The 21,343-nt window shown below is 47.1% G+C and overlaps 1 protein-coding gene across 3 annotated transcripts in view; it reads right to left on the bottom strand.

Moving 5' to 3' along the window:
• The window catches only part of Rps6ka2 (ribosomal protein S6 kinase A2), a 319,159-nt gene that overhangs the window by 249,412 nt on the left and 48,404 nt on the right, over positions 1 to 21,343 (bottom strand). The window contains exon 1 of one of the 3 annotated variants that reach the window (XM_074070515.1): positions 29 to 85. The exons of the other annotated variants lie outside the window; for them this stretch is intronic. Coding sequence (XP_073926616.1) covers positions 29 to 70 — 42 coding nt within the window. The 5' untranslated portion in view covers positions 71 to 85. Of the gene's footprint in view, positions 1 to 28; positions 86 to 21,343 lie in introns of those variants that run through there. 3 annotated transcript variants of the gene reach the window in all.

The raw sequence follows: 21,343 nt of genomic DNA, 5'->3' as shown, positions 1-21,343 counted from the left end.
GGTGGAGGACAGGGCAGGGGATACTAACCAAGACTGCGAGCTTTTTCTTCCTGAACATCAGTCTCCACATGACTCCACAGGACAGGAGGAGTTTTCTCTAGCTTGCAGGAAGCTCTGCGAAGGCCCAAAGAGGGGAACTTGCAACTTGGGTACAACTCTTAAAATTCTGCCAGAGGAAGTGATGTGCCCATCACTGACCTCAAAACTCAACTGAAAAACTCACTTGTTTAACTCTGGGGGCTCAGCATCGACTCTGCGGGTTGTGCTATCACCACCTGCAGAGCCAGACAGGACCTTCAAGGCTACTTAATCTGCAAACTGTAAACTTCAAAAATATACCTAGCTGACTTAAGTCATCAAGGCCCAAACCCAGAACACGTCATCCAGGACTCTGTTCTTTTGAACTACGTTTTGACCAGAATGAATTAGAGATAGCCTGAGGACTGACTTAGCCATGCAACATCAGGAGCTTGAAGACGAACATCATGGCTGCCCCAATCTCTGCACACCCAACAGTCGGGGGCTAAATCTTCATTTTCTATTTGATCCAGGGCCTTTCCCCTGCCACATTTGTCCCTTGTTCCTTGACTCTAAAAAGTGAAGGAAAGTGCCAAAATTCAAATTCACCTCCTTTGCCTCTACAATTAACCACGGTTCAAAAGTCAGAAGACAGGGTAGGGTTTCCATCTAAATGAAAGTGGGATTTCATGTCTCTGCTGCTTCAGGCTGCCCTGGGTTGTCACAAGTCACCAGCATTACAAATTTTGGGATATGCTCCCCTACTCCCAGCAGGAGAGAGACCTGCACCTTGGTTGTTACCACCAACCTCTGTTCTTCTGTCTTCCCACACAACTGACATACAGCCAGTCATCAGCACAACACTCATGCTTCTACATTCCTTAGGCAGACCTTGGTCAGTGACTCTCCCATTGGAAGTACACTGGAAACAACTGGAAATATACAAACTCCCAGCCCAGATCACTGGACCGTCTGGGCACAGGATCCTGGCCCATCAGTGGATGCTTCCAGATGTGTGTACGTGCTCCATGTGTTTCTTTGTCCTCATCTCAGTCTCCCATCTGGACAGTGATTATTAAATAACCTGAGCACAGTTTCTAATACTTGTTTCCCTAGAGGCACTGCAGCTTTTGTGCAGTTTGCACGGTGCTGGCGTGCACAGCAAGCATCCTTCTCCTTCCTTAGAGAAACAGCCACTTCTTCCTATAGGACACTAATTCCATCTAGCCAAGGTGGGAATGACCTTCCCCTCCACTGGAGACCACAGGCCTGCCCAGAGACACACATGACACGCAGAACACACAGGGCCTGTTCAGTGTGTTCACCCCCACTCCCCATCCCCACCATGGAGCCGCCAGCCCTCCCTCCTGAAATTCTAGCTGTGCAATGGTCTTGTTTTGCCTGGAAAATGCCTGCCTGAGAATAAAGTTGAACAAAGATAGACAGAAATCCAGGGCCCTAACTGGTGATTTTGATCCTTGGTATTCAAACCTGCCAAAACTCCCTTTTGTGAATGATATGTGCCAATAAATTGTGAATTTCGCTTAAGTCAGTTTGATTTGATTTCTGTAACTTGAAAACTGGGTGAGACCTAAGGCAACATAAATGATGCATTTACAAACAAATTCCCAATAACGTGAAATGAAATCCCAAATGTGTTGTGACATTGTGCACTCACAAATAATTTTATTCAACCCTATGACCAACCTACCAAGTACCTGGCCTTCCAGCAAAGACCCCATCCATGAGCAAACTCCCTGGACAGAATGCATACAGGGCATGCTGTGCTTGGTGGCTCCCCCAAAAATGTCAAGCTGCTACACTTGGCTTATTTTCTCATTTAGAATCATGGTTTCCCTTCCCCTTTTCATTTTCTGGGCTCCCCACTTTTTAGTCAACATTAAGGATAAGAGTGAATTAAGCAGGAAATTAAGAGTGACCTAGAAATTAAGCAGTTCTCCCAACTTTTGGCTACCACACCATTCTCTACCCTTCCAAATCCTTCTCTTTTCTCTAACTGGCCCCCACTTCCATTTTCTCTACCCCATGAGAAGCCAGTGTGCTTTCCACTCCAGGCCTGGGTGGGTAGGTAGCTCTCCACTCCAAATGAAATTCCTGCTCCTCCCAGCTCCCTTCCATGTAGAGGGTGAGTGGAGAGGCCAAACCCCTGGATCCTTCCTTCGCCTCAGAGCTTCTGCCTTGAGAACAGGAGTGGAGAGAGGCAGGAGAGGCCCAAAATGGATGCTCACCTTCACTTCCCCATGACATACTCAGGGGTTTCCACCCAGAGGGGTCAGAGCTCAGGAGGAAATCCTGACCCCTGATCCAATTCCTTGGGTCCTTTCCTCTTCCCTGCTCATATCTGTTACCCACCTGCAGCCTCAATATTCGCCAAATGCATTTAGCATGATTTCAATATGGTGGCCATTGAGGTGACAGAACTCTGTATAGAGTCCGTGAAGAGGAAACTTGTCAACTCATCAGGCTGGTGGAAAATAGATGAAAACAGTCAAACATATTTTGGTGTTTTGTTGGTTTGAAATAAAATATCAGAAATTTCTGGATGAATGATTAATAACCACTTTATAAAGGAAGTGTGGACTGTATCACTAGAAAGTGAGCCAGTGCTGTGCCTCAGATGTGGAAGAGAAGCAGCATGGCTCCGTGGTGTTTGGAATTCCTAGTCTAGATGACTATGCTGCATTTGAGGCTCGTGGTTTTCATAACATTGGCCTTGAAGTGAGGCTGGCAATCAGTCTTGCAGTGCGGGGGAGTTCGGCTTTCTCAGGGCCCGGTTCCCTGAGGAAGAGAACCTTGAAGACTCCACTCTCACAGTCATTGGCCAGCAGCTGGTAGACCCAATCTGTATGCTATTTCTAAATGAACTCAGTGGCCAGGAGAGTGATAAAGGGGGTGATACGGTCAGAGTACACTCTATCCACGTGTGCAAATACCAGCAAAATCCCGGCCGGTGTCCAACTGCTAGGAACTGGAGAAAAGGAAAAGCTCAGCACTTTCCAGAGGTGACTTGTGGGAGCAGTGCCACTGTTGTCACACGTGTGCACAGCTCTGGTCATTGCTGGTCCTGGAGGACCACTCCCAGTGACAATGGCAAGCTTACACAAGATCTGTCAGCCATGTGGTGAGGTACCTGGCTGCCTTTTAGCAGGTCACTTTGAGATGGGGTGGAAAGGGAACATTAACTCAAAGGAGTCAGAGGACAGGTGCAGACCATATCCGGGTACATTGGCCAAACATCCTCCTCCACCATTGTCCTGAGTCACAGTTAACCACAGTTGAGGCTACTTCTTAGAACAGTGGCCAATAGTCCCCAGCAATGACCCCAACAGGGACTTTCTCAACCCTAGAGGTTAGCCAGGAGCCTCATGGCGGCAGTTTTATGCAAACACTTCCCCTCAAATTGACATCTTAGCTCTGAGGACACCTTATTATGTAAACCACTCCCTGTTCCCCTCCCAACTCCACAAATATGTACACATCCTTTGCCTAATCATTGAACCCCATCCAGGAAGGTGCCTGGAACTGGAGATCAGTGCACTTGACTGCTTGGTCAAGCTGCCCACCCTCAGCCTCCGGTGGGGGTGTACTTCTACTTCTGCTTAACAGAGCTGCCCTCTATGTGTTTGTCACTGAATTCTTTCTTTGACCAGACCAAAAACTGCCATTCATCTTTGGTGACAACTTAACCACCCAGCTTCACTTTCCTCACTTGTGTAATGAGATAAGACGGAACACCTGCTGCACACAAGGGTGTTAGGAGAAAAAGCCAGGCAGGCAGCACCACCAGCAATCATCAGCCATGACAAGCATGTGGGAGCTTCCTATATTGCAGTAGTTCAGGGACCCCACAGACATCCAGCCCTCCTATGAGGACTCTGGGAGCGTGCGTCTTGCCGGTGGTCTCCCAGGAGTCTGCCTTGGGGCTGTTTAAGGGATCTGATCCTGAGTCCAGCCCAGTTCCCAGTCCTCGAGTGTGGGCCCAGGAGGGACACGGCAGATGGTTTGGAAGTTCGCACAGGACTGAAGGACTTGGATCTGGACTCAGCGGCATCTGAACTCTGGTTCCTATAAATAATAAGGCCATGCAATCAATTTTAAGATTCTGTCATTTTGAAATCATTTGGAAATGACCAAGATGGTTAACTTAAAAACATTGGGCTTAAAGAGACTTTGGGGGTCAGTACTGATTCTTAAATGGCTTTGATGACTTTGAGACACACCGGGGGGCCCTTCCTCAGAAAAATGCTCATCCTCCCCTCACCGGTCCACACCCATGACAGGACTCAGGATTCCCAGCCCTGCAGAGCTCCGAGTAGCCATGTCTCCCTCGTGAAATTTCATCCTGTGCCACTAGATGTCAGCAGAGAACACAGGAAGAGAGAAAAACTTCACCAGGCAGCCAATGAAATCCTGCAATTTTGTCATTAGAAACAAAAGATAGGTGTGCATTTCCTTTCTGGCTAACATTTTTCATGTATTTATTTGAGATGTGTACTTCTTCTTTTCAGGAGTGTCTGCTCAATGTGTTTCCCCCTTTATTGACTGGGTTGTTTGTTCATTTGGTGTTTAATTTTTTGAGTTCTTTGTATATTCTGGACTTTAATCCCCACTCAAATGAGTATTTGGCAAATATGTTAACCCATTCCGTGGGTTATGTCTTTGCCATGGTGATCACTTCCTTTGCTGTGCATAATTCACAATATCCAAGTCCAATGAATGGATAAAGAAAATGTGGTATATACACACACACACACAATTACTCAGCCAGAAAGAACAAAATTATGTCACTTGCGGGGAATGTATAGAACTGGAGAGCATCATGTTAAGTGACGTAAGCTAGAGTCAGAAAGGCAAATATTGTATGCTTTCTCTAAATGAGGGTGTAGACTGAAAGAAAAAAAGATGAAAGCAGAAGGGAGTCAGTGGGAGGCAATGGGAAGAGGGGTGGACAAGAGGGGAGTGGGAGGGTGAGTAAAATCGAAATGCATAATATGCAAGTATGGTATGAAAATGTCACAGCGAAACCCACGATTCCATGACATTAATAATAAAAAAATAAATTGTTCCTTATTCCTAGACATGCTATACATTCTTGCATGTTAGTCCTATGTACTGCGACCTAAATAAATTCATATTATCTCTACAAAACCCAAGAACACAGCCATGAACCCCAAGTTCAGACAAACAGATGTGTGGTCCTCACCAGCCGAGGTCCTGCAGGAGGGCTTAGATAGCAGGGGAGATGCAGGCTCCAGGGACAGGTGTGTCAGAGACTACTAGGGTCGCCTGTCAACACTCACGGGGGGCCAGAGGAAGGAGGGAAGAGGATGGAGGAGCAGCTCTGCAGACTCCAATGAGGAAGTGTCCACTGTCCCAGGGCAGTGGCTCTGCCTCATCTTCCTCGGAGGTTAAACTTCTCAGACTTGGATGCCACTTACGTTTTGCTCACATCCTAAATCCAGCAAGAGCCCAGGCGTCCCTGGCAGAAGCAGGGTGCTCTCCACACAGTACCCTTTCACTTCCCTCCCCCTGTTTTCCCCTCCATCATCCCCTCAGTACAAAGGGGTGCGGTTGGGCGGGAGGGAATGTGGAGAAGTACTTTCTATGTCAGGTCCATAAGCTGGGGAGAAGAGATCCTTCAGAGAGAGTAAACCCCACTTTATCCCCAGTGTCACCAGAGCAATTCCCTGTGATTAGGGCTCCCAGAATAAACTGGGCTGGGGAGGAGGGGGCGCTGGCTTTCCGGAAGGAAGCTTTGCTCTTTCCTGCCCTCCAGTGCAGGGGACCGGGAACCTGTGGCTCACCCTTTCCTGTGGAGTTGTCCCTCAGGACTCTTGCACTGAAACAGGGTGAGGAGTGTTTGGCGGGAGGTAAGGTAGTGGCCTTAAGGAAGTTGATATCTGTCTCCCTCCTCCCTGAAGGAAGGAGCTGGCCACTCTCACACTGGAAGTGGGTGATCTCGGAGGAAACAATATTTCTCTAAGTCTATGTAACTCTCAGCTCTCAGTGAGACTTGACTCACTAATTTCAAAAAGTCAACATTAAAAATAGGGCCGGGAGTGTGGCTTCAGGATAGAGCCCTTGCCTGGCATGTGTGAGGTCCTGGATTTCATCCTAGCACCATAAAATAAACACAATAAATAAATATTAAAACACTTTCCCTATTTTACTTGAACAAGCTCCTCCATCAGATCTATGTCTTATGATTCTGGGACCTCGTCTCTAAGTGGTGTCTGAATTATCCTGGGCAGAAACTCCCAGGTGAGTGAGCCTCACCTTTAGCACTCAGGTAGATACACAGGAAGACAGGGGCAGGTACGTGCACCGCTCTGTGACCCCTGGCCTCACGTCCGTAAGTGCACCAGTATCACAGTGCTTTATTTTGGCTTACTAGTATTTTTGAATATATAATAAAGGCCTTTGTGTATTCCCCCTGAATATTTCTAGCTGTTTTCATATTGTGTTGTCATGAATATTAAAGTCATAATAGTTGCATTTAATTTTAAACTGATGCATACAATTGTACATATCAATGGGGGACCGTATTGCATTTTGGTACACGTGTTGTGTAAGGTTTAAATCAGGTTAAACATGTTTATAATTTCTTTATGGTAAAATCCTTCTTATAACTTGCTGAATGTAGAGTAAGCAAATTCCTGTTATTCCTAAGTACCCTAGTGAATCATTATTTATGAGTGTTTTCTAAGCAAATGGTCACAGAATTATTATTACTTTTCAGAAAAGTAATTATAATCATTATTATTATTATTATTCAGAAAATAATGGTGGTATTTACAATTGCACCTCTAATTTCTTTCTGCTTCTACGTACGGTAGATGGAATACCCAGAACAACGCTGGTGAAGCAGCGGTATGTTCTCGTCTTAGCTCCAAATTTCAAGTTAAGACTTACAGGATTTGTAACCATGAATTACAGCACATCAGAAAGAGACAGGCCTTGCTTTTAAGGGCTTATTGGTGCACCGCTAGGGGAATGCAGATGGTAATTGCAGGAAGGCTGAGTCTGTGTCCTGTGACCCCCAATTCTCCTTTGGGTTTCCTCCTCTCCCTGTGCCCGTGGCCCCCAAGCTCACCAGGAGCCTCCAGCTGGATCTGGAGCTTTATCAGCTCTGAAGGACTGGGCCTTGACGCTGGAGCCTCAGTCACAAAATGATTTCTCTCCAGACTGGTGCCAGCTTCAGAGCCCACCTGGAAATCTTGCAAGATGACACATCATAAAGGTGACATTGAAAGAGACATAGGCATAGCTGAGCTCAGAGCTGGAAAGCAGCAGAGATGGAGTGGGAGTAAATGAGGAGAGGCAGGTCACTCACTAGAGGGGAGCAATGTCCGCGGTGATGGTGGGGCCACTGGTCAGCCGGGACAGAAACATGGAAACATGGAAGGCTGAGACTGGAGTGAGGGCAGGGACCGGACCATGTGGCTTGGCCTGCTGGCTCAGATGAGGGTATGTGAGTGACCGCAGCAGAGAAAGCAAAGACCAGCCTGGGGGTCCTGGATGACGGTCAGTGCTGGTCCCTCCCCTGCCCTGCTCTGGTACACAATGAACCAGCTGCAGAAAGAGCACTTGAGAGACTGCTCTGTCCAGCAGGGCGGCCATCAGAAACAACCAGGGGCCATCTCACCACTGTGCTCAGACAGGACTATAGACAGAGCCAAGAAAGGCAAATGGCCAGCTGCAGGGTGGACCCAGAGGGCACAGAAACAGAGAGGGACTGAGAGACCTCATGTCCTTGGGCTGACCTGAGGCTGTCCTAGCGAGACTTTCAGTTTCTTCAGGATTAGGTTTTATGTTTTAATTTTTTTAAGTGAGGTGAATTTTCCATAATGGCAATCGTTTTAAAGGGAACAGTCAGTGTTCACCCAGTGGTACAGTGTTCACCGAGCACGCACGAGGCTCTGGTTCCAAGCACATGCAAGAAAACGATTAAGCAGTATTTGTAACCCCGAAGATGTGCTGTCAACTAACTGCAGAGCACCCTCACCCCATCCCCACTGAGCTGGCACGCCCCGTTCCTCGTCCCCCAGCCTCTCAACCAGCAATCCGCCTCAGCCGAGGACTTTCTTACTCTTGACATTCCGTGTCAATGGAGACACACATGGTGGGTCTCTGGACTGGCTTTTTTCATGAACGTGATGTGTTCAACGTTCACCCACATCACAGCTTGGATCAGTACTTCCTTCCTTTGTCCGGCTGAATAGTGTCCCTGTGCACGTAACCCATAACCTCTTCCTCCATTCATCCACGGTGGACATCAGCTACCGTGAACAGCGCTGCGGGGACCGTGTGTGTGCATGGATGAACTGGCTTGGGTGTCCCGGGTGCATCTTAGGAGTGGAATGGCTGGGTCATGTGCTCACCTGCATTTCTGTCTTCCGTGGAGAAATGTCTATCCACACCCCTTGCCCTTTCTGAACTGGTTGAGCTGTCTGTCTGCGGTTCTAGCTCAGGTTTTAACTCCCATGGAGACACGGGAAGGAGGGGGAGAGAAGCTGGCCTGGGACTGTCAGCTGGGCTGGGCAGCAGGACTGGAGTCGAACTGCCAGCTAAGGGAAATGTGTCTAATATGCCCTGGGTGAAGTTAAAAATACACACGTCCCTGCGATTTCCCTCATAACTGAAGATGTCAAGCCTGTGCCTTCTGTTTGTTTTTGTGGGTTGATAATGACAGCATGATTTAGGTTGAAGTTGAACATGACAGTTGGTTACCTGGCACACAAAGACACAACTTCTGCAGAGTCACCATCTTGAACCAGGCCCAGGGAGTGCACAGAAAGGGTCAGGCCCCTGAGGTGTGCACCCAACCAAGGCCCAGGGACGATCCACCCCAGCAGAAGGCAGCAGACCCAAAGCCCCGCCAAGAATTTCAGATAACAGAGGAGCAGAACTAGAGGGAACATAAGCTAAGTATGTTCTCAAATCATGAAATCACAGCAGACGTGGCAAAATAAGTGCAAACAATTTAGAGGCAAAATAAAAGTGGTTTCACAAGTAATATAGTTTGTTTGTTTGTTTTTACAAAATCCAGGAGATTATATCAGGAATCTATTAGTCCTAATAAGATGTGAAAAGATTACTCTATTCCAAGAGTAAAATAAAAAAAATTAATAGTGCTTTTGTACACCAACAGCAAATAATTTCAAAGCTAGACTTGTGTGTGAGAGAGAAGAAAAACCTTTAAGGTAGAAATGAAAGAATAAAACTGGACTGGAGGTGTGGCTAAGTGGTAGAGCAGCTGCTTTGCAAGTGTGAAGCCCTAAGTTTTTGAGTTCAAGTCCCAGTACCACCTCCCCCCTAAAAGTATGTAAAGTCTTTACCAAAAAACATAAAATAAGCTTTATTGGAATGGAACAAAATAAATGGAAACAAGTGTCATATTCAAGAATGAAAATCTTAAGGCGGAACTAATGCTTATCTTCCCAAAATCACTAATAAAATGGTATAACAAAAAGGCATCATTTTTTTCTGATTTCAAATCAAAGCAATTTTAAATGTCAGAACATACTCAGCACTATTTGAGAGCAGAGCAGGGAACATCCTCCCATTAGAGGTCCACATTCACTCCATGTTTCAAGAATTAAATCTGTGCCACAAGCGAGACAGGACCTAGAAGACTTCACCCTCCATGGGAGGACAGCAAAGGACAGAGGTGGTCTTGGAGAACAGCGAGGAGAGAGGGCCTCACCAGATCATGCCACACAGAACAGTGAATCCAAGATGTAAAAAGCCAAACTATGTAACTCTTAAAAAGACATTCAGGAGAATAGGTATTTTTTCATTTTTTTCATTTGTGCTGCTTAAAGGATGTGCAAACCCATCAAAAAGCCATGCATCATTTTTTAAAAACTAGGTTTCACTACATTTAAATTAAAAAGAACAAAACAACATTTTGCTAGTCAAAAGATACCACAAAGGTCTGGAGATGTGGTTCAAGAGGTAGAGCACCGCCCAGCAAGTGCAAGACCCTGAGTTCAACGCCCAGCACAACCGAAAATAAAACAAAGACACCACAGTCAGAGTAAGCCACAGAGCAGAAAAATGTAGTTGATCTGTACCTGAAGGAGGATGGGAAGCAGAGGTGTGCTACAAGTGTGGGTAAGGCATTTCCCATCCTTAGATTGTCAGGTCCTTTGGCAGACCCGAAAGCGTGCCAGACCGTCTGTAAGGGGGTGGGAAGGAATTGGAGACGCCAGGCTCTGGCACAGTCACTCTCTGACATAACCCAGGTTCAACCAGTGTGGAAAACAGTGTCCATAGCAAATTAATTAGAAATGGACATCGCTGTAGTCCGCCAACTTCACTTTGAAGCAACTAGACCAGATGGAAAAGCCCTCATAGGTTTTCACGGGGGACAGGCCCAAGGGCTGCCAAGCACTACTTAAAAGATCAGAGAGTGGAAATCATCCCATCGTTTGTTGGTAGCAGAATGGACGCTGGCATTGTCCATGCCATGAAGTACCACATAGCTCCTAAAATGAACAAGCTGGAACCATGAGTCCAACATGAATAAATCCAAAACACATGGAGTTGTTTTAAAAGTTTTCTGGGGCTGGGGGTGCAGCTCTGTGGTGGAGCATTTCCCCAGTATGCCCAAGACCCAACCCCACAAAAGAAAAGTCTGTGTCAAAAGGAAATATAGACTAAAATTTCACCCAGTGACAATTTAAATGCACCTGCAATTACAGATGCAGACTGTTGCAGGCTGAATTGTGTCCTCCCAAAGTCATCTTTCAATGTCTAACCTCCAGTACCTTGGAGTGTGACTGCTTAGGGACAGGGTGAGGTGAGCACACTATGGTGGGTTCTGATCCAATGACTGAGTCCTTACGAGAAGAGAAGACAGAAGGACCTCCAAAGGAACAGCCCTGCTGGCACTTGGTCTAGAACTTCCTCAGGAGGTGAGATGGAGCAGTATGGCACAGAAGCTGCCAGTCTGTGGTACTTTCATCACGGACTACACATTAGTGAATATTCAGATACCTTCGGGATGCCAGCAGCTCCTCCCTGTCACTTGACTGTGCTCTCCATCACTGGACACTCCCAGGAAATGGGTCCCATGCTGAGGCAAACACTCTTGGGGCCTTAGCTCCTCACAGTTGGGGCATCTGGTGCTGACCCAGGTCTGCCTGCCAGGTAAGCAGGTAAACAGGCCCAGCTGCTGATGACCTGTCGTGAAGGCCTCATGACATGACGTCCTTTTCTTGGACAGAGGGCAGAGCAGTATAGAGGTGGAGAGGCCCCTGAGAGGTTCGGAAGGACAGCCACAGTGGGCAGATGGAGGAGTGGGCTTGGGACCACATCCAGGAGGGGAGCTTCTCCTAGGAGCCGGGGCCGGGGCAGGGCATCGTGACTACTCTGATCAGCAAACTCCTGTCACAAGGCTGTCCCCTGCTCTGCTGGCTGCTTAGTGGCAGCCTAGCCGCGGTGCACTCGGTTCCAGTAAATATCCCCCTGACCTCAGCCCATTGTAACAACCCAGTGTCTTCAGACATGGCACGGCCACCCCCAGGGAGAACCAGTGGAGGCTTGGAGGAGAAGGACTCTAGGTCCTCAGGGTCTGGAAGGTGGGGAGGTGCAAAAGGTGGGGGCTCAGCGCAGAAGCCACCCTGACATGCCAGATCGCCAAGTGGAGTGGCAATGCTCTCAGAGCAGTGCAGAAGCCCTGACCGTAGAACAGTAGCCAAGGTTAGAGTCACTGGAAGGAAGTGTGGTGGATTCTAAGGCCTGGACAGCTGGGCTGGGCCTCCTTGAACTCCCTTGGCACAGCCTGACATGACAGGTCAGAGGCAGAGGCCTCCGTGTGCTCTGGGAGGTGGGAGCCCGGGCAGAGCTGGGCACCCCAGATACCGGAATTGTCTTCCACGTCTAATTCAGCCTCCTACAGCATAAACCAGGAAGTGCAGGTGAGGACAGGAGCACCAGGAACGGTCACTCCAAAGGCAATCATGAACTTGAATTTGCATCTCCCTCTGTCCTGGATGAGACTGAGGTCTGCTCACTCTTAATCAGTTATGATCGTTTGGTCCTGAGATAGTAATTATACAACTCTGCAACTGGGCCATGGAGCCCAGTTCTTCGGTCAAACACCAGTCTAGATGTTGCTGTGAGGTAGTTTTTGGATGTGGTTAATATTTAAGTCAGTAAATGTGAGTATAGCAGACTGCCCTCCCTTGTGCAGTGGGCTTCATCAAACCACTCTAAGTACTTAAAAGACTGCTCCCCCCGCTCCCCAGGAAGGAATAAATCCTGCCTCTGGAGGGCTTTTGAACTAAAACACCAATCTCACTGGAATTTCCAACCTGCTGAGCTGTCCCACGAATCTCAGACTTGCCAGCCTGCCAACTCAAGGACCAATTCCTGAAACCATGTCTGTCTGCTATACAGATATATACATCTATAGATATGGACTTGCTACAGGTAGTTCTTTCTCTCTTTTTGCCAGCCCTAGCCAAAATGCAGGAGACTCTAGCTTCTGAAAAACAACCAAAAGCAAAAAAAAAAAAAAAAAAACTAAAGTGTGATTCAAGTGATAGAGTGAGCACCTGCCTAGCAAGTGCAAGGCCCTGATTTTGAACCCCAGTGCCACGAAATAGAACCCAAAGAAAAGAGGAACATCACTGAGGAACAAATGGTAACAAGCATCAATCACATATCAGGAGAAGAGAACAGAAGTGAGGCAACCCTGCTAAATGGCTCCCCGTCTGTTCTACTCATCAGTGGCTTAGTTCAGGTCCTTTGAGTGCAGTAAGGCCATGGCTGTCAATCTCTGTACTTCTGAGCACTACCACTAGAGGGCAGGAAAGAGAGCAAGAAGCCCCAGACAAGTCAACTGTGCTGGCTGCCATTTGTGGTGTTGGTTCAAATGGTCCAACAATGGATACCACCCATGTCCACGTCCCAATATCCTCACAGAAAAGTCAAACCAAGAATCAAAAAGTTCTTAAATTAGACTAAAATATTATTCTACATAGGACAAAATGTAAAAGAAGCGTGTTTGTATAAAAATACACAAAATCTTTGACCCGATAACTTCTCACAGTTTGCCCCAAGATGAAGACTAAGGTATGCAGGTGTTCACCATATTGTTTTTTAAAATGGTAAAAAAATAGAAAATTTACCCAAATATTTAACAATAGAGGATTGTATAAATAAATTATGGTATAGTTATGTCATAGAAAATTCTGTACCTAAAAAAAGAAAAAGAAAATTCTGTACCTAAAAATCAGGCTTTAAAAAAAGTGTAAGAACTTTGGGGAAAGTTACAAAATGTTGTAAAAACAGAAACAGATGAAGATGTGGGTAGGGTTGAGTGAACAGATGTAGAGGCAGAAAGACCCAGAAAGAGAGACCATGACATACATCCATCATACATCCACCTTAAAAAGGATTGTTTTATGTTTGATTATATTTAAGGTGATTTGTTTTAAGTTTTAGCAAGGAGTTATTTTAGTATAACAGGATAAAGTATAGGCAAAGGGGAGATGGGGGAAGGGAGACATTTCCTGTTCCCTATGCAGGAAATGGGAGCAGAAACTAAAAATGGTGGTCTTACACTGGAGAGCTGGGGGAACACACGTGGTCAAAGACAATGGATCTGGGTGGCTGAGACCTGTTATCCTACCAAGTTACACCCCATCACAGGGACGAGAGGTGCGCCTCAGAATTTCCTTTTGATTATTCGCCACCACCCAAGGATGCCTGCCACTTCTGAACATCTCAAAGAGGAAAGCAGAACAGGCAGCTCCTCTGAGTCTCCCTGTTCCTGTAACTTAGCATCTAAAGGGAGATGGGAGGGGGACTTAAGGTGATTTTAAGCATTTCTGCTTTTCTGTACTTTTCTCATTTTCTGTATTGTTCTGTATTCCTCTGAACTCCACGGAGAGAAGAAACATACATCACGTGTATTTACAAAACAGAACTAAACTCTCCTGGGTCTGTCAATCCTGAACGCTGGCTGCTGATGCCATTAGGGGTAGACATGTTCGTGGGGTGTGTGGTGGGGAGGAACCTGCAGATGTCACCCGCATTGTCATTTATTAGGCTGCTCTATCAGAGCTTTTCTGGCTTTATTATGGGAAAAATAAGGAAACTAGAGTCTGTAAATTAAAGTAACACAACACAGACATGCACCATTATCTTACTCCAAAAACTTACAACTACAAGACCATCCCAGAGAGCATGGAGTGTGGCCGGGCGGCCGTGCAGAGCCGCAGCCCATAAGGACACCTCTGTCCAATCCCTGTCTCCTGCCGAGGCTCTGCAGGCCCTTGGTTCTCCTGGCTCCCCGAGGTCTTCAGCCTTTCACTTTGCTGGTCTGTGGCCAGTGATCACGGGTGGAGGTCTGGACTCCCTGCCCCAAGCTCAGCATGGATGACAGTGAGGTGAGCAGGACAGAGCCCCCGAACAATCTCTGGGCACCGAAATACATGGCTTAGCCCTAGCAGACTCGGGTGCGTGGGAGCCCCAGGGGGACCAGAGCAAACCAGGGAACTGGGGAGGCTCGGCACGGTGGAGCAGGAAGGGGTCTCTGCAGACAGGAGGCGACACATGGAGGACGGGGCTGAGCAATGTCTTGTAAGGAGGTGGGAGCATCAGGGGCAGGGTCTGCTGCTGCAGAGGCCCACTCAGATCCCAGGCTTGGCATGAGGACATCTGAAGTTCAACAGATGCTGGAAGGAACCCTCCCAGCACTTCACTTCTGACCCAAGGCAGGCACTTCCCAGAAATGAGGACTATGTAAACTTCCTCTGCGGTCACCTTCTCTTCCCAGGGGACAGACCGAGAGCAAACCTACCTTAAATTTGGGGGAGGGAGATTCGTGGCCCTGAGAAAGAGGCTAAAGTCACTCATCACTACATAAACACACATTGTTGCAAACTCTCACCTTCCATTTGGCTTAAACCCTCACGTGTCTTTCTTCAGGGAATCTGCTTGTTCTCCCCGAGGCCTCTGCTCCCAGCTCTTTCCCTGTACAGTAGGGTCATAAACCCAGCTCTGAGGCCCCCCAGAGTGACCCATCACCACACACTCAATCATACTCACATGTATGAGTGAATAATATCTGTCTATCTGTCTATCTCTGCCTCTGCCTCTGTCTCTCTGTGGCTCAGCTGGCTCTTGTCCTTTTAATCTGCAGCCCCCAGGTTCTGAACCAAAGAAGAATTTTCCTCCTCACATGGCACCCCATTCTTAAGGGCACTTTTGAAGGCGGTTCATAAAGGGTGGGTCTTGCCCGCAAGCTAAAACTGTCACAGCATAGGTTTGTCCATCTGGACACAGCTGGTGTGGAGACAGAGACCACCTGTGGTGGGAAAAGCCACTCTGGTCACAGGTCCTGCTGCACCTGTGTCCCAGAGAAGGGAGTTACCCATATCTGGACAGGGGATGTTCTGTGCTAACAGAAGACATGAATGCCTTCAAGGAGATTAAATCATACTCATATACTTTTTTCTACATCAGCATCATGGCATAATTAGTTTATTATAAATAAAAAAACCACAATTAATCAAGTGGAGAAGGCCTTGAAGGATTTTGAGCACAGCAGTGACTGAGGGTAAAATGGAGAGTGCCAAGTTCCAGCTGTGCTGAACTGAGGGGCCAGTGGAGAAGGGACAAGAGAGGTTTGGGAGGTCAAGGAAGCAGAACACAGATGGACACCGGGGAGACGCCAGGCAAGAGTGAAGACAGAACCTCGGTTTTTCAGATGGTGGAAGAAGCAGGAGGAAGTCTGGTCATCTAGATCCCACTCAGAGAGGCTGAGAGCCGAGCAGAGATCAAACCAGGAGCAAGGCCAGGCACTGGTGGCTGACGCCTGTAATCCCAGCTACTCAGGAGACAGAGATCAGAAAGAGCACAGTTCAAAGCCAGCCCAGAAAATAGTTCATGAGACCCTATCTCGAAAAAACCATCACAAAAAGGGCTTGTGGAGTGACTCAAGTTATAGGCCCTGAGTTCAAGCTCCAGTATGAAAAAAAACAGGGGGGCAAAGCTGAGTTGGGGGAGATTTACAAATCTCCATCCAACTGTTGTCCTCTGCCTTCATCTCCATAATCAACGTGACTATAGCAACTGAGGATGGATCTTCTCTGTCCCCCCAGGGCACATTCCTGGCCACTCATCTTTGTGACTGTGAGATGCCCAGCTCCTTCATCTGCTCACATTCACTTCACCGTGGAGAGCCAGGGACCAAGAGGAGGTAGAGGAGGCTCGGGTGTGCAGGGTGTCACCACTGATGAAGTGTGACAGGAGATCCTGGGATGTCTGCAGGAGCCCCACAAAAACTAAAGGTGAACAACTCTTAGTTCCCAAGAGAAGCAGGTTTGGCAAATGGAATCCTGGTGTGAAAAGATGGCCTTCTGCACTTCCCCAAACAGGCCCCACTGATACCACTGTCCACCTGTGCACACACTGTGACTGGCTGGCGGGGGAGGAGAGGATGCTCAGACCCTGCTGAATGGTGGCCCTGCATTGGATATGACATTCTCCCACTACCGTGGTCCTCGGATGGAGCCAAGTGTGGATGCAAAAATCTAAGGGGGACGAAACTTAAATGTTTTTAAAAAGATTATTAGGAGCCAGGTGTGGTGGTGTACCCCTGTAATCCCAGCTACACAGGAGACATAGTAGGAGGATCATGGTCCAGGTGGTTGGGAGACCCTGTCCAAAAAGTTGCTAAAGCAAAAAGGACTGGAGCAAGTTCAAGTGGCAGAGCACTTGGTTCGCAAGTGTGAGGCCCTGAGTTCAAATCCCCAGACACCAGGAAAGAGAGAGGGGGGGATAGAGAGAGAAAGAGAAAGAGAGAGAGAGAGAGAGAGGAAGAAGAAAAAGAAGAGAGAGAGAGAGAGAGGGAAGGAGAGAAAGATCATCATTTCAGACCCTCAACTCTTCCCTAAAATTGATCTGCCAGAGAGTGCCTCTGCCACCTCCCTGCTCACAACCTCTCTGTCCCCTGTTCCACACAAAGGTGCCCACCCTAAACCCAACTCAGTGCATCCTCCTTGGTGTCCACCTCCCTGAGGGGCCAGACAGAGCCATGGTGGAAACCCGCACGGTGACAGCTCCAGACTAAGGAACTGCTCCCACGGGCGTGACGACTTCCTGTTGTCAGCAGACTGAAGGCTGTGCTCGCTGCCTGTGCTCGCTGCCAGCTGACAGAGCTTTAAAAAAAGCTTTCATAACAGTCCCCAGCCGATTCTTGGCACAGCTTGGAAGGAACTCAAAAAGCACCGAGTGCCATTACTACAGCGAACCTCCCCATTCCACCTTTCATTCCCATGGATGTGAGCAAGTTTGCTTCGCTCACAAAGGGGAACTAGAGAAAGAGCGAGGTGAGCCTTCTCACCGTGCAGTGCCCCGTGCGTCACGACCCCATCCGTCCCATCACGAAGCTTCCAGCCATTTGACTCTTAATGTTTAATTCTGATCGGCCAAAAATAGCTTGTCTTAACTGATCAATTGAACTCATAATAATGAGAGTTCAAAGAGACTATGCCTACAGTCCTGTGCTCACAGAGAATTACACTTAAAAATTAGCTTCAATTTATAAGCAGGTTTTTACTGTAAGGATAGAAAGGTGATAAATATAATACTTTTAAGAAAAAAAATGCTTCTAGCACATTGGCGCAGTATTCTAAAAGGGTAGACAGAATGGGAATCAGAGATGAAAGAAAAAAGGGTCCCCCCCAAAACAATATTTTGCAATCTCACAAATAAGGCTAATCATGATTTTTGAAGGATGATAATGACGTGTTGTCAAGTCGCCATGGTAACTAGATTTCACTGTAAACACGGAGGACTGACATGAGAGTGTTACTTTGAAATATCAAAAATTTTTTAATGTCAGGAGACACACCTCTTTAACTGGTAAAGCCTGCTTCTGGACGCAGCATTTCAGAGGCCATTCTCTGCCTGGCGGCTCCTCCTCTGGACCTGATGACATGGACACATTGAGGTCTAACCCCTTCACCTGCCAGGTGGGGTTAGCTTTGGACCTGGGTTACGGGTCCTTTCTTAAGTCAGGTACTTGTGGCTAGGAATGATGCTCAAGCCTGTAATCCTAGCCACTTAGGACGCAGAGATTGGGAGGCTCATAGTTTGAGGTTAGCCAAGGCAAAAAGTTCCTGATACCCCATCTCAACCAAAGGCTGGGCATGGCAGAATACACCTGTTATCCCAGCTACACAGGGAAACACTAATAGGAAGTTTGAGGTCCAGGTTGGCCTGTGCATAAAGTGAGACCCTATCCCCAAAATAACAAGAGCAAAAATAGTCTGGGGCATGACTCTGGTGGTACAGCACCTGCCTAGCAAACACAGGGCCCTGAGCACAAACCCCAGTACTGCCACAAGGTGAAAAAGCAAAGTCAGGTACTTATTTGTTTCTGGTGTGATGGACTCATCTGAACTCAAGAAAAGAGACAGAGACCCATCTGACTCAGTCCGGCCAGATCCTCAGCAGTTCTCAAAAGCCAGTCAGAGCCCATGACTCACTGGAACCCTGGACCAGACTCCAGGAAAGGTCTCCAGTGGCTCTGACACATTTTCATGTCTGACCTTACCTACCAGAACAGGAGGGGGGTTGACCGAGCCTTGAAAGTCCTGTGGCACTGTCCAGCCTCTGCTGTCTGGTCCCCAGGATGCTGGGGTCCGGACGCAGATTACATGACTAGAAAGACAGGGGTGAGCTCCATTCCTTGAGTGTGAGTGTCTCTCCAATATTCACTCATGGACACCTGGATCCCAGTGAGAGTAAAGGGAGGTGGGGTCTTTAGTCGAGGACTAAATCAGAAGGTGATGTCCCCATGATGGGGTTTGCAGCTTGTGACCGTGCTGCAGGAACTCGTGGGGCTTCTCTGCCCTGTGTCACCTGACACAGCATTTGACTCCTCTGCAGGACTCAGCAGCACTGCACCATGTGGAAGGAGAGATGCCTCAGCAGACACCGCACCTGCTGGTGCAGGACTTCCAGCCTCCAAACTGTGAGAGACAGATGTCTGTTGTTTATAGATTACCCCGTCCTGGTGTTTCGGTCCAGCAGCAGAAGCAGCCTAAGCTGTAAGAGTGAGGGATCAGCCAGATTATATTCAGGGTGTCGTGACAGATGCTACGATGTGAGTGTTTGCATCTTTCCCCAAATGGTTCCGAGGAAACCCAGCCCCAGATACGATGGCCGTGGGAGGTGGAGCGTTGGTGATCAGGTCATGGGTGTAGAGCTCCATTTCATGTGATCAGCACCCTTTTAAAAGAGGTCCCACATGGCTGCCTCGCCCTGTCCTTTCCCCAGCTGAGCGCACAGGGCGAAGGTGCCATCCATCACCCAGGAAGGGGGCCCCACCAGACACCAATCTGCCGGCCCCTCCATTTTGAACCTCCAGCCTCCAATCCAGAAGGCTTCAGTTCCAGATGTTTCTGGGCCACGCAGTCTATTGTAGCTTTTTACAGCAGCCCAAGTGACCGACCCGGGTGGCTTTTTTTTGTTAATCTGAGATAATTTCAGACTCCGTTACCCCTGACTTAATAACTTGTCAAAGGTAAAGTTAAATTTCATGATGGGCACTGGAAACATGTCTTCAGTTTGCTTGTAATTGCAGAGAAAACCAATAGCGTAAGATCACTGAAAAAGGATTTCGTGGCTTTTAAAATAGGATGACTCTGCAGAAGGATGGGATCGAAGCCAGAGTTTCATCTGTAACGGAAATGAGATTGGATTTGGGAAAACCTCCAGAATTTCCTGGGCTCCAGGGCTCTGGAGAATTAAGGAGCTAAAGAGAAACAGCAGTGCTCACACTTTTGTAGATGGTTTCACAGAGAGTGGAGCGATGGATTTTGTAACCATTTAATTGTGCATCTACTTTTAAAGAAATCCAAGGCATTGAAAGGGATCCCACAAGGTAAATTTGTGAAGACAGGGAAGAGGGAGACGTTGCCAGGTGGAAGAGGCGGGGGCAGGAAAAGAAAGAGGATGGAAAGGGGGAGATGTTTATATGATTTTCTAAATTTATTTTATTATATATTCTTCTTTTTTTGGTGATACTGGAGTTTGAACTCAGGGCCTTCACTTGCTAAGCAGGTACTCTACCACTTAAGCCACAAATCTGGCCCTTTTTTGTTTTTATTTTTCAGGTAGGGTCTTGAATTTTTGCCTGAGGTCAGCCTCAGGCTACCATCCCCCTACCTACACCTGCCATGGACCTGGCTGACAGGTGCACATCACTACACTGAGCTTAGTGACTGAAATGGAGTCTCCCAACTCCCCCTCCCCACCCCCCTTCAACCTCGATTCTCCTCCTGATCTCTACCTCCTGAGTAGGTGTGAGCCAGGTGCCTAGTCTATAGTCAGCTTTTAAAAGCTAACAATATTTTGTTTATGTAAAAAATGTTTATAATTTATTAATTTTATTTTAAATTAACAAGGATGTTTATTGCAAAGATATTTTGAGGCATCAAATGTGTTAAGTCTTTACTTCTTAATTCTATGAATACTTTATAACTTATTAGACAAGAACAATTCAGATAAAAATTACTAAACTGCAGTTTCAAACAGGGGGAGGAAATTTTCAGAAAACCTTTCTTTACATCCTTCCCTGGACATCAGAAAATGGAGAGAGAAGGAATGTACTTTTAATTGTGTAGTTTAACCTACCTGTGCAAGAAAAGGAAAAACCTAGAAAAGTAGACTCTGTGGAACGTAAGATTTTAAAACAAGGCCAGCTGTAGGATTTGGGGAGGTCTGTGTTCTCAAAATTAGGTAAAATTCAGAGACAGAGGCCGTCCCAAGGATGACAGTGTTTAAGCTATACGATGCTAGCTACAAGGTTCTCAGGTGGCTTTCCAAGAGGCCTCGATGGGTGATCAGAGCAGCCAAAGGCTGGTCAGTCTGCCCAAGTGCACCCAGCTGGCCAGTGACCATGGTTCAGTTTGTCATTTACTAAGAAATAGAGAAACCCAGACAAGACATCTCCCAAATAAAGACAAAATAATTAACTTGAATGTACCATGATGTTAACTGCTATTAAATTATAGTTGCTATTTTTAAAATAGTAATCTCTGTGATTAAGTGATAAACAATAGATATAAGAAAATGATGAAGGCAGGCCAATTAGAATAAGTTTTTTAAATTCACTGGTTTTTATGATATTTAACAGTTTAGTCTCCAACATTGAGTAAAAAGTCTCTCTCTAGAGGTAATTTTGGCACTGAGACTTTGTGCAAACTGGGACCTAGGATAAAAAAGGTTGTTAGGAAACAGAGAGTCGGAAATTAATTTGCATTTTTATGAAATATCC

Source organism: Castor canadensis, chromosome 1, assembly GCF_047511655.1.
Source record: "Castor canadensis chromosome 1, mCasCan1.hap1v2, whole genome shotgun sequence".
Lineage (NCBI taxonomy): Eukaryota > Metazoa > Chordata > Mammalia > Rodentia > Castoridae > Castor > Castor canadensis.
This window is presented reverse-complemented; position numbering and strand designations above follow the sequence as displayed.